The sequence below is a fragment of the Puma concolor genome, chromosome E1 (assembly GCF_028749965.1).
Source record: "Puma concolor isolate L17-30 chromosome E1, mPumCon1.1.hap2, whole genome shotgun sequence".
Taxonomy (NCBI): Eukaryota; Metazoa; Chordata; class Mammalia; order Carnivora; family Felidae; genus Puma; species Puma concolor.
The window spans coordinates 62894129-62905426 of NC_141680.1; the positions used below are offsets into that span (position 1 = coordinate 62894129).

General features: G+C 58.7%; 3 protein-coding genes across 8 annotated transcripts in view; 1 reads left to right on the forward strand and 2 right to left on the reverse strand.

Annotated features, from left to right (window-relative positions):
* The first annotated feature begins 112 nt into the window (after positions 1-112).
* On the forward strand, positions 113-2712 carry RAC3 (Rac family small GTPase 3). Of its 3 annotated transcripts, none has more exons than XM_086688314.1 (6): positions 113-266; positions 819-890; positions 1095-1212; positions 1342-1404; positions 1816-1979; positions 2217-2712. In XM_086688314.1, exons 1-6 carry the CDS (start codon positions 232-234, stop codon positions 2275-2277), a joined length of 513 nt encoding a protein of 170 aa, XP_086544440.1. In that variant the 5' UTR covers positions 113-231; the 3' UTR covers positions 2278-2712. The 3 variants fall into 3 exon arrangements, with proteins under 3 accessions (XP_086544440.1, XP_086544438.1, XP_086544439.1); XM_086688313.1 differs by having other exon boundaries at positions 114-266; positions 1816-1975; XM_086688312.1 differs by having other exon boundaries at positions 1095-1404; positions 1816-1975.
* A 362-nt stretch (positions 2713-3074) lies between these two features.
* Positions 3075-11298, reverse strand: part of FASN (fatty acid synthase) — a 76430-nt gene continuing 68206 nt past the window's right edge. For all 4 annotated transcript variants that reach the window (XM_086688289.1, XM_086688293.1, XM_086688292.1 and 1 more), the window contains exon 43: positions 3075-3092. The gene's annotated coding sequence lies outside the window, so the exon portion shown is untranslated. The remainder of the gene's footprint in view (positions 3093-11298) is intronic.
* DCXR (dicarbonyl and L-xylulose reductase) lies at positions 4228-6159 on the reverse strand. Its single transcript, XM_086688278.1, has 8 exons — positions 6016-6159; positions 5843-5940; positions 5229-5383; positions 5093-5135; positions 4919-5018; positions 4767-4831; positions 4560-4677; positions 4228-4412 (listed from the first exon to the last, which is right to left on the reverse strand). The coding sequence occupies exons 1-8, from the start codon at positions 6065-6067 to the stop codon at positions 4309-4311; spliced, it is 735 nt and encodes a 244-aa protein (XP_086544404.1). The 5' UTR covers positions 6068-6159; the 3' UTR covers positions 4228-4308.

Sequence of the window (11298 nt, forward strand, 5' to 3'; positions counted from 1 at the left end):
CCCCACCCCTCACCGGAGTTCTCCGGGACCGGGCGAGTGCCGGGCTCGGGGCGGACCCGCGCCCCCCGCGCCCCCCGCCGGCCGCGCTCGGCTGTCTCCGCGCCCGGCGCTCGGCGGCGCTCGGCTGTCTCCGGCCGCTCGGCTCCGCGCTCGGCTCGGGTCCGCGGCCGCTGCGGCGCCGGGCATTTCTCCGCAGCTCGGCTCGCGGCCGCGCCCGCCCGGCCCGCGCCCATGCAGGCCATCAAGTGCGTGGTGGTCGGCGACGGGTGAGTGCGCCGCGCGGGGGCCGCGGGCCGGGCGGGGGCGGCCCCGGGGACCCTGCCCGGGCTGGGCGCAAGGCTCCGGGGCGCGGGAGCGGCGGGGGTGCGGGGGGCCGGGCGGGGCGGCCCTCACGCCCCGACGCCCCTCCCGCGCGCGCGCCCAGGGGTCGGGCCGGAGCGGGAGGGCGCGCCGGGGCGGGGTCCCCGCCGGCCGCCGGGCCGCGGGCCTCCGGCCCGGGCCCACCTGATGCTGCCCTGCCGCCGCCTGGCCGCCGGGTGGGTGGGGCCGGGCCTCCCACCTGGGCTGCGCCCTCCGCCGGGCCCACCCGCCCGAGTGCCGGAATCTCTGAGACGGCTCGCCCCACCCCCACCCCCAGCCCCAGCCCTGCCCTGGGGAGGCCGGCCCGCGCTGGTCCTCCTCCAGCTCTGGGCAGCTGCGGATCTGCCGGGCCGGGACCCCTGTGTTCGCCTGTGGCTGCACGGGAGGGGCTGCCCTTGCTGGGCGGAGGGCTGAAGCCTGGCCTGGGAGCAACGTGGGCTCGCCCTCTGTCCACACAGCGCCGTGGGGAAGACCTGCTTGCTGATCAGCTACACGACCAACGCCTTCCCGGGAGAGTACATCCCCACCGTGTGAGCGCTCCGGGCGGGCGGGTCTGGAGCTGGCCCGTTAGGGCCTCGGGCGCGGTCTTGGTGTCGTGGGCCCCTCCCCCCCCACCCCGGGCTTCGAGGTCAGGCGCGGGAGGCCCCGGTCTGGGCTGCTCGGGTGGGGACGCGGCGCTGCCACACCTCGCGTTCTGTGCGGGCCTGGGCCGACCTTCCCGCTCTGCCTGGCAGTTTCGACAACTACTCTGCGAACGTGATGGTGGACGGGAAGCCGGTCAACCTGGGGCTGTGGGACACCGCCGGGCAGGAGGACTACGACCGGCTGAGGCCACTGTCCTATCCCCAAACTGTAGGTGACGACAGGGCCGCCCCGGGAGCTGGGTGGCTTGGGTGGGGTCCTCGTCGGGATATGTGGGGGGGTTGCCATTTGGAGGTCCTTGACCACTCCCACCAGGGCCCCCTCATCTTTTCTCCCAAGGACGTCTTTCTGATCTGCTTCTCTCTCGTGAGCCCGGCGTCCTTTGAGAATGTTCGAGCCAAGGTAGGGCAGTGTCGCAGGGAGGGCTTGTCTGCGGGAGAGGGGTTGTTCAGAGGATTTGCCCTGGCAGGGTGGGGGCTCTTGCCTGAAGACCTTAGGCAGCTTGTCCTTCGGAGGCAGGCGAGGTCTTGGCACGGGGTCTGAAGGTGACCCGGGACAGTGATGAGGGGCTGCGGTGAGGTAGGGGTGGGGGATGAAGCTCTCAGAGAAGGCAGGGCCGCTAGGCCCTTGAAACTTCCCGGTAGGCATTTTGTTCTGGGTCACTTTCCCACTAATCCCAGTGACGGCTCCAGGAAGGGCTGAGGGTAGATCCAGGGACCAAGAGGAAGGGACTCTTGGGAGCCACGGCCTGCTGCGGGCATGGCTGGGGGAGAAGCTCTCAAGGGGTAGGGGTCAGAGCCTCCATCCCCGCAGTGGTACCCCGAGGTGCGACACCACTGCCCCCACACGCCCATCCTCCTGGTGGGCACCAAGCTGGACCTCCGTGACGACAAGGACACCATTGAGCGGCTGCGGGACAAGAAGCTGGCGCCCATCACCTACCCCCAGGGCCTGGCCATGGCCCGGGAGATTGGTGAGTGGGCCCTGCAGGGCCTTGGGATGCCGGCGGGAAAGGGACAGGAGGCCTGCTCTGGAGGGCACAGTGCTGCCCCCTGTGGGCCCCCGCCTGTGCTCACCCTTTACCTGCACACCCCCCCCCCCCCCCCCGCCCTGCTGCCACCTCCCTTGCTGTCCTCGCCCTCGCTGAGTCCCATCCTCAGCGTCCCCTACTCTCGCTGTCCCCTCATCACGGTCCCCTCCCTCGCTGCCCTCAGGCTCTGTCAAGTACCTGGAGTGCTCCGCCCTCACTCAGCGGGGCCTGAAGACCGTGTTTGACGAGGCCATCCGGGCTGTGCTCTGCCCACCCCCTGTGAAAAAGCCCGGGAAGAAGTGCACGGTCTTCTAGAGCCAGCTTCTGGAGGAGCGACCCCGCCCGGGCCCGTGCTTGCTGTCGTGTCGAGATGTTTGGTGTCCCTGAGTCTGCTGTGGGGGAGTGGTGTGGGTGGGGAGGGGGAAGAAGCATGGGGACAGGGCTGGGGCCGTGGAGTCCTGTCTGCTCTGTCTTGTCCTTCTGGGGTACAGCTCCAGCTTTACCTGGCCCCCACGGGAGGCTGGAAGGGAGCAGGGTCTCCCTCGGGCTGCAGGGGCAGGTCCAGGGCAGCCCCAGGATGGGCTTCCTGGTGGGGGAGGTTGGGGGGATGGGTCCGGTCCATGCGCCCCAGGACGGGGCAGCCCTTTCTTCTTTTATACAATAAACATTCTCCACCACCATCTCCCGCCTGTCTGGGTACTTGCCTCTCTGCCCTGGGGTGCCTGGCCCCTCACTTCCCCCATCCAGAGTACAGAGGGGTGAGCTTGACCCCACACCCTGGGCAAGAGGAGAGAACGACCTTGCTCAGCTGTGTCAGTCCCCAAAGGATGTGACCCAGATCAAAATGGGAGCAAGGACATGTAGCCCCTTTGGGGTGAGGAAAGCCCCCCTCGTGCTGACTTCGGGCCTCGGGGAGGGGCACGCGCTGGGGAGGCGGGCTTCGGTGCAGCAGCTCTCAGGTGTGGGGAGGGGACAGCCTGCGGTACCGCACCCACCAGGGCTGGGCCACACTGAGCTAAGTATTCAAGAAGAGAAGTGGTCAGGAGGAGAGGCGGCCAGTGTAGAAAAAAGCGTGGTGGTCAAGTGTGGTTCCTCTGGAGTGGCAAGGGGCTCTGGAGTGGCAAGGGGGCCGTGTGTCAGTGCCAGAGTCAGAAATAGTGGGAGGGAAGGTGAAGGTCAGCCAGGGAGCGCCCCCGGGGGGCCACAGTGCAGGAGCTCGGACTTCACCTGAGGCCGCAGGGTGCCAGTCCAGGCAGATGCTTAAGACACCAGGCCTCCCCATGGTGTGCACAACAGGCTCCCGACGGCTCAGAAGAGCCAACTGTGAGAGTTTTCAGGAGTTTCGCTAGCCAGTTGCTAAACTGCCTTTATTAATAATTATATACACTTACAATGAGTCATATCAGAAAATGAGCAAATACTCCAAACACCCGTTTTTGTACACAATGCTATCGTCTAGGTGTGTGGGGTTACTTGTGCCCGTGGCATCTGTGTGGTGCGGATGCCACATGAAGGTGGGACACTGCACCTGTCCCCACACACCTGTGCCCAGCCCTGCCCTCAGTGACATCAGATTGGGGGGGGGGGTGTCCCTACCCTGTGGAGACCGGCAAGTTCGAGCAGGGCCTGGCGGACCGAATCGTTCAGGCCTAAGGCAGGAAGACACGCGGGTGACACATGGGCCAGCTCTCACGTGGGGAGTCCTTTGTGAGCCACAAAAGTGGGACGATGTCCTTCCAGTATTTGAAAGCTGTCACCTGATTTGGCAAAGAGGTTGATCAGGTCACTGACAAATTAGCGAAGTTCCAACATCCGTCTTCCTTGTTCCACTTCTGACTCGTTCATTAATGCCGATAAGCACCAACCGGTGTCTCCGTGCGGTTACACCCACGGAGCTGGTTGTCAGAACGCCGCTGCTTCCAGCCCACAAGCCTCTGGACGGAGCCAAAGGCCATCCTTGGTCAAATTCACCGCCGTGCTTAGGAGCTGGCCTCCTGGATGGCCTCACCTCCCAGGCCCTGCCAGGAACTTGGCCAGGTCTGAAAAATCTCAGGCACGGGAGCCAGGCTGCCACCTGGCCTGGGCTGTAAGTTGAACGGGTGGCTGCCTACCTGGGACTCATTCCCACCCCTCAGCACTGGGTCCTGCACCTCCCGACCCCTTGCCAGTGGCCCAGCAGTCAGTGCGCAAACCAGGCAGAAGAATCATGTTTATTGGAGAGACGGGAACAGGGGTGGGCTCAGCACAAAGCAGGGGTTACGTTAGGCAGAGGAGACTCAGGTGGCCAGGAAGCCTCCGTCCACCGGCACGGTGGAACCCGTGGTCATGCTGCTCCGGTCACTCAGAAGGAAAAGGATGACGTCCACCACGTTCTCCACCTCTGTGGGCAGGGTGGAAGTCAGGGCACAGGTGGAGGGGGCTGCCCTCATCCTTCCCTCTCACTTCTCACCTAGGCGGGTCCGGGGGCTACTGGTGCACACCCCCCCTCCCCCCCCCCCGCCCCCGGCTGGGCTCCTGCCTGACTCACCAGCAAACCTGCCAAGTGGGATTCGATCCAGCATGGCCTTGGCCTTCTGGGGGTCGCTCCAGTTGGCCTGGGCCATGGGGGTCATCACCACTGTGGGGTTCACCGCATTCACACGGATCTGCACCAGGACAGACAGGAGGTCAGCAAGGCAGGCTAGGCGCCCAGGGCACGAGGGCTGGGTGATGGGAGGCGTCCCAGGGGTCTCACCTTGTGTGGCCCAAGCTCCAGAGCCATCACCCTGGTCAGCATGTCCATGGCACCCTTGGTAGAACCTGTGAGGAGTGGCGTGCCTGGAGCCTGACGGCTGCAGGCTTGGGGGTCGGGGGGTTCGGGCGGGAGCACACCTGGGGCTTACTCACAGTAGACGCTGTGGTTGGTTATTGCACGCTGTGAGGCCTGGCTGGAGATATTCACGATGGCCCCCGGGGCCCCCCTAGCTATCAGGCCCCTCGCCACAATCTGGAATTGCAGAGGGAGCGTGAGGCAGAACTCGTCACCCACTAGTTCCCACCCCAGGCCTGAAGGCGGCTCACCTGAGACACCTGGATGACAGCCCGCAGGTTCACATCGAAGGATCTGGAGGCAGATGGAGAGACCCCGGTCAGGGACTGGGGCTGCTGCTGCAGGGGACAGCCCTGCCCCCGGGGGCGTCTACCCTGGTCAGCTCACGTGTCACACGCCTCCTTGGTGACCTCCAGGAAGGGCTGCAGCAGCGCCACGGCGGCGTTGTTCACCAGGAGGTCCACGGGGCCCACACTGCCCAGTGCCCGCTCCGTGGCGTCCCAGTCACCCAGGTCCACACACACGGGCTCCACCCCAGGACACTGTGCGTAGCGGGGGGAGGGACAGCTACCAGCGGCTCCCCGCCCCAAAAGGGGCGCTGCCTCACCGATCTTTCAGCCTGACAGGGGGCGGGGCTAGAGGTCCCAGAGGATACCTTCTTGGGGTTCAGAACGCAGGCTGCTGAGGGAGGTGGTAGAGGACCTAACGCGGCCCCTGGGCATCTCGGGGCTTGGTGACCTGGAGGCTGCCCCGCCTCCGGCCAGTCCACTTCCTGCGTCCCAAGGCCCCGGGCCGGCAAAGCAGCCATTTCTGCCTCCTTCCAAGCCCAGGGGGCGTTGCTGTTCCACCGGAGGCCGCGCGCTCAGGGCACGGGAGGGGCTGCTCAGGGTCCTGGGTCAGCCCCTGCGCCCCGCGCCTGCGCGTCCCGGCCCTCTCGCCACCCCCACCCCCGCCCCGCCCGCCTCCCGCCGCCCCCGGGGCCGGGACAGAGCTGCGCCTACCTCGAGGACCAGGCTGTCCAGGTCGGCCCGGGTCCGGCTCAAGGCCACCACCTGCACCCCCGCCGCGTGCAGCGCCTTGACAGTGCCGCGCCCGATGCCTGCGGGGAGCGCGGCTCAGTGCGTGCGTCCCCCGCCCCGGCCGCCCGCCGCCCCAGGCCGCCCCGCAGGCCCACCTTTGCCCGCCCCGGTGACGAGCGCACGGCGGCCCGCGAGCCCCAGGTCCATGGCTGGCGTTCGGTGTCTGAGTGTGGCGGCCGTCGGAGGGCACGGGGCGGGCGGCGGAGAGGCGGGGCGCGGAGGGGCCAATCACAGGCTGGTGTCCGGGTCGGGGGCGGGGACATGGAAATAGCACCGCCCAGGCGGGCGCCGCAGGCGCAAGGGAGTGGGGGCGGCGGGGGGCGGCGGGTCACCTGAGCCTGAAAGCTGTTTAGCGGCCTCCGAAAGCAGAGCCCCGGAGAGCACCGGTTCCCTGCCAAGATTGTTCCAGAAAAGGTATGCTGGTTAATACCAGAAAGAACGTGTAGCTACACGTGAAATGCAGAACTCAGCGCCAACATATCTTGCTTTGTTTCTGGGAAGAAAAGTTTGCCAAAAGGGATCGCATGACCCACACCCCCACCCTACCCCATGGCTGACGCAGGTTCTCTCATAGTGCCCAAAGGGAAAGAGTTTGGACAACTAAATCAGCCTGAAGAAGCCAATGCCAACAAAGCCCCACCCTTAACCTGGTGAGGTAGAGTCCCCTCCCTAAGGAAGGAAAAAAACAAAAACAAAATCCTCAAGGTAACCTGGCTGTGCGCATACATGACAACATCCCTCAGGACCTTGTAACATGAGATCACTTAATCAGACTGCATGTTTGTGTGTTACCACATATGGGAGAAAAAGAAGTAGAAAACACATTTGAAAAACTATGCCACGTGGTGCTCGGGGCTCAGTTCTTTGGGTACGAACCCAACTGAGCTGTGCTGGCAGGAATAAAGTTGCTTCCTGGGAAGTAAAACCTCAGTGTCGCGACTCTGCGAGAGTCCTGCTACATTACTTGGGGACTCGTCCGGGATTCAGAGACAGTGCGTTTCCACCTCCTTTGCTGCTGGGATACGGAACCTCCGGGCGCCGGGGGACCACTTGACCCGCAGGAGGCTACCCCTCCCGGCTGGGGGTGAGGACCCTGTGTGCGCCAGCGGAGCCCGTGAGGCCCAGGGACCAGCTCAGGGAGCGCCCATCAGACTAGTATGAACCCAGGTTCGTTTTGGCAGACCTGCCCCTAAGAGGCAGAAGGGGAGCCTGGTCACCCCCCAGGGCTGCCTTAGGAGTTCCGCGAGGGGACTAGGCACAAAGCCGCAACTCCAGGGCGCTCGGCGGCGGGTTGGAGTCACTGTGTGACTGTGTGTGGGGACTTGTCTCTCATTCATTTCCTGGGTCAATGACTATGATAATTAGAGCCAACTGTCTCTGGTTAGCTTACCTCAGAATGGGAGCTTTAAGGAATACTCCCAAGGGGCCAAAACTCCCTTTGTTTCAGGGAAATTCCCTGTCTTCTCCGGACTGACATGCACTGCCTTATTGCACTAGTGAAAACCAAAACAAAACAAAAGAAACCTGGGGTCTGCTCCTCTGTCTGAGCCCACAAGACTTAAAACTGGGAATTCTCTTTCTCTGCCTTCTGCTGGTACCTCGCCTCTTCTGCCTTCCCCTCCCCCCCTCCTGTTTCTGCACCACTTGGGGGGCGGCCTGCAGAACGGGCTCCCCAATGCCTCAGGCACATAACCACCCCACCCCAGAGGTCCTAGAGTGGAGACGACACACTTCAGATTTCCCCACCAGGACTCTAAGTAGCAATTAATCACGGGAAACAAATTGTCTTCGGTGGACCCAAGTAAAACGTATTCAGCGTTTAAGTTAATTTAAGTTTGTTGGTTTGATAGAGACAATGTTTATCAACATTAAAAAAAAAAAAAAAACTTTTACTCTACCTAGATTTGCAAATAAGCTCACGTGATCTCTGTTCCAATTTAACAAAAGGGTGACTTAAAGTAATGGTTAACTTTGTCTCATAGTTTTCGTGAGTAATTGTTAAGATAGCTTTCAAAGTCTTTGGTAACTTAAAACTGTTAGGATGTCCTTGGAACCACAGTAGAGGGGACGGCCATCTTGCCAGTGCAATCCAACGAAAAGCCCCTAGTAGCGTGCCAGAACGAATTGGAGGTCAACCAATCACCGAGCGACAGCACGACCTGAAAAAGGCCCACCCGGACCTAAACCCGGAGCAGCTGCAGCTTAAAAACCCCACCCCACCACACCTGGATGCGACTTCCCTGGCTCCTCTCTCTCTCTCCCTGAGTCACGGAACCTCGCCCGAGACCTTAGTTCCCAAATAAAGCCTTTGACTGCTAAAATTTTTTAGCCTCTGACTCCTGCCTTTACCCTGCCTTACGCCTGACCCTAACAAAAACGTTAAAGTTTTTGCTTGCATGATAAATTGGGTTTTAATTCATTGGCTGTCTAACGAGACAAGAGGCTAAAGCACTAATTACTAGATGTAGGTTTGTGCTTTTGACTTGTTGCAGAAAAACTAAAGATATTTGGATCTGTTAAAAAACATGCTTTGTGCTTAATTGATTCGTAAGTTTGCCATCTAAGAAATTCTGATGTAACAGTTCACAATTGATTACTACTTAGTTTTCACTGGAGACTAAGGTTTCTAAGAGTTAAAATTCTGCTAAATGTAGTTGAGACTGATGGAAATAAGGAAAGCAACTCTACATGTAGAAAACTAGACATATAAATAAATATAAGGTATGGAAATACATTTTTTGTTAAAGGTAAACAAAAAAAAAGTAATTTTGTCCTAAATAAGACTGGTTGTTTGGGGAAAAAAATGGCTCAGGTCAAAATCTAAAAGCAAAGGACAGTTATAAAAAGGTTTATGAAGAAAAATCTTTAAAAAATTGTACATATGGTCAGGAGGTCTAAGGTCAAATCTTTAAACTACGCTAAATTAGCCATTGTCTTACAGACACAAAATAAAACCCCGGTGGCCTTCCTGGAAAGGTTAAGGGAGGCTCTCATTAAATATACACTGTGGGCCACTTGACCGACCCTTGGGTAGATTCTAACTGCTGTACCCCTACACCATCCCTCGTAAGCTTGAAGAAGCCAGAACGGTCATCATCCCTGTTCCCTCAGAGCAGACACAGGCCCTGTTCCAGGGGAGCAATGAATAGGGAAAGGGTGAACATTAGGCAGGGAGAGACAAGGGACCTTCAGGGAGGCAGACTACAGCTGCAGGTGGGAAGCTGAAGAAGCAGATGGGGTTCTCTCCTTGTGAAATCCCTTATGGGCACCCCCCCCATTATCAAGGGCATAAGGGGGGGATCTACACGAGACAGGCAATCTAACCCTAAGACAACAGATGTGAGCCCTTGCGTCTACCCTAACCACCTTATACCGCTGGGTCAGGGAGCGATTACCTGTGAGTCTGACCACAGATGCTCACCCTTTTAAACCAGGAGATGCTGTATGGGTGAAGGAGCAGAGTGTCCAACCCCTAAAACCCCTCTGGAGAGGACTGTTCATTGTCATTTTGTGCACCCCTACGCAGGAAAGTAGCCGAAGCGGGTCCCTGGGTTCACTACGGCAGAGTGAAGCCGGCATCTCGAAACTGGGAGTGCCTTCCTGATTCATCAACGCCGTGCAAGCTGACCACAAGGAAGAAGCAATCTGCAACTCCAGAGGCTCCGGCTCCGGGAGACTGCAGCCCTGCTTTAGTCACTTGGAAGCTGACTGATCTACGCACGGCAGCAGCTTGAGGAACCGACGGTCCGATGAAACAAGACTGTCCTTATTTTCTATATGTTTCCTTGCTGTGAGGCACTGTCACGCCTTGTTTTTCACTGTTACTGTGATTCTTGCCCTACTTTTCACCATGGGATTGGCTGAGGCTGCCCCGGGCCGGCTAGGAATGGGGGGAGAGGTTTCTGTTAGCACTCACTAGCCAAGCAGCAAACCAAAATGCTCAGTGCTATCTATCAAAATCGCTGGGCCTCAGATCACCTGCTTGCTTCTGAGGAAGAAATTTGTAAAAAGTTTAGCCTCAGCAACCGCTGCCTATAGATAATGAGGAAAAAGTCATAGAAAAGATCACAGATCAAATCAAAAGGATTACTCATGTCCCTGTCCAGACCTGGAGTGGTTAAAACCCCGGAGAGTTATTTGGAAACTAACTTTCAGGGGATTCAAAACTCTCATAAAAATTATCCTCCTGATTCTGGGAGGTTGCTTAATCCTACGGTGCTTGGCTCCCTTGGTTGTACGGTCTGCTTCCAGTCTCACTGAGGCCATGATTTAAAAAAAAAAAAAGAGGGGCGCCTGGGTGGCGCAGTCGGTTAAGCGTCCGACTTCAGCCAGGTCACGATCTCGCGGTCCGTGAGTTCGAGCCCCACGTCGGGCTCTGGGCTGATGGCTCAGAGCCTGGAGCCTGTTTCCGATTCTGTGTCTCCCTCTCTCTCTGCCCCTTGCCCGTTCATGCTCTGTCTCTCTCTGTCCCAAAAATAAATAAACGTTGGAAAAAAAAAAATTAAAAAAAAAATGTTTAAAAAAAAAAAAGAGGACAGCCATACATGAAATGATGCTATAGAAATACAAGCCTTTAAACCAAGATGGTGCTCTTTAACCCAAAATAGAGGGGTCCAAGCATCAAAGAGGGGAATGCGGTAGGGTTCCCTCCCTAAGGAAAACAAACAAAAAAACCCTCAAGGTAACCTGGCTATGAGCATACATGACAACATTGCTCACGACCCTATAACAGGAGACCACTTAATCAGACCGCATGTTTGTGTGTGTTTCCATATATGGGAGACAAAGAAGTAGAAAATACATGGGGCGCCTGGGTGGCGCAGTCGGTTAAGCGTCCGACTTCAGCCAGGTCACGATCTCGCGGTCCGTGAGTTCGAGCCCCGCGTCGGGCTCTGGGCTGATGGCTCAGAGCCTGGAGCCTGTTTCCGATTCTGTGTCTCCCTCTCTCTCTGCCCCTCCCCCGTTCATGCTCTGTCTCTCTCTGTCCCAAAAATAAATAAACGTTGAAAAAAAAAAGAAGTAGAAAATACATTAAAAACAAAAACACCACGTGGCATTTGGGGCTCAATTCTTTGCGTACGAACCCAACTGAGCGATGCGGCACAAATAAAGTTGCTACCCAACTGAGCGATGCGGCACAAATAAAGTTGCTTCCTGGAAAGAAAAGCCTGGGTGCGGTGTCACGACTCTGTGTGTGAGAATCTTGCTACACTGGAAGGGAGAGGAACCCCTATCATCCAGGCCCTTTAGCAGGAGACCACCAGCACTGTAAAAAAAAAACTTGCACAGGATGAGATAGGAGGATCGGGGTCATCCGGGGTTAACGGTGGCCGGCAAGGGCAGCAAGCATTGCTTCCTGAGCCTTTAGGGTCATTTAC

Excerpts from the sequence above, each read along its gene's own strand:
- RAC3 (XM_086688312.1), top strand. The coding sequence starts at position 232 with ATGCAGGCCATCAAGTGCGTGGTGGTCGGCGACGG. Across the intron at positions 267-818 it reads TGCGTGGTGGTCGGCGACGG|CGCCGTGGGGAAGACCTGCT; the intron begins GTGAGTGCGCCG and ends CTGTCCACACAG. Across the intron at positions 1,976-2,216 it reads GGCCATGGCCCGGGAGATTG|GCTCTGTCAAGTACCTGGAG; the intron begins GTGAGTGGGCCC and ends CGCTGCCCTCAG.
- DCXR (XM_086688278.1), bottom strand. The coding sequence starts at position 6,067 with ATGGACCTGGGGCTCGCGGGCCGCCGTGCGCTCGTCACCGGGGCGGGC. Across the intron at positions 5,136-5,228 it reads ACCAAGGAGGCGTGTGACAC|ATCCTTCGATGTGAACCTGC; the intron begins GTGAGCTGACCA and ends ATCTGCCTCCAG. Across the intron at positions 5,019-5,092 it reads CTGTCATCCAGGTGTCTCAG|ATTGTGGCGAGGGGCCTGAT; the intron begins GTGAGCCGCCTT and ends CTGCAATTCCAG.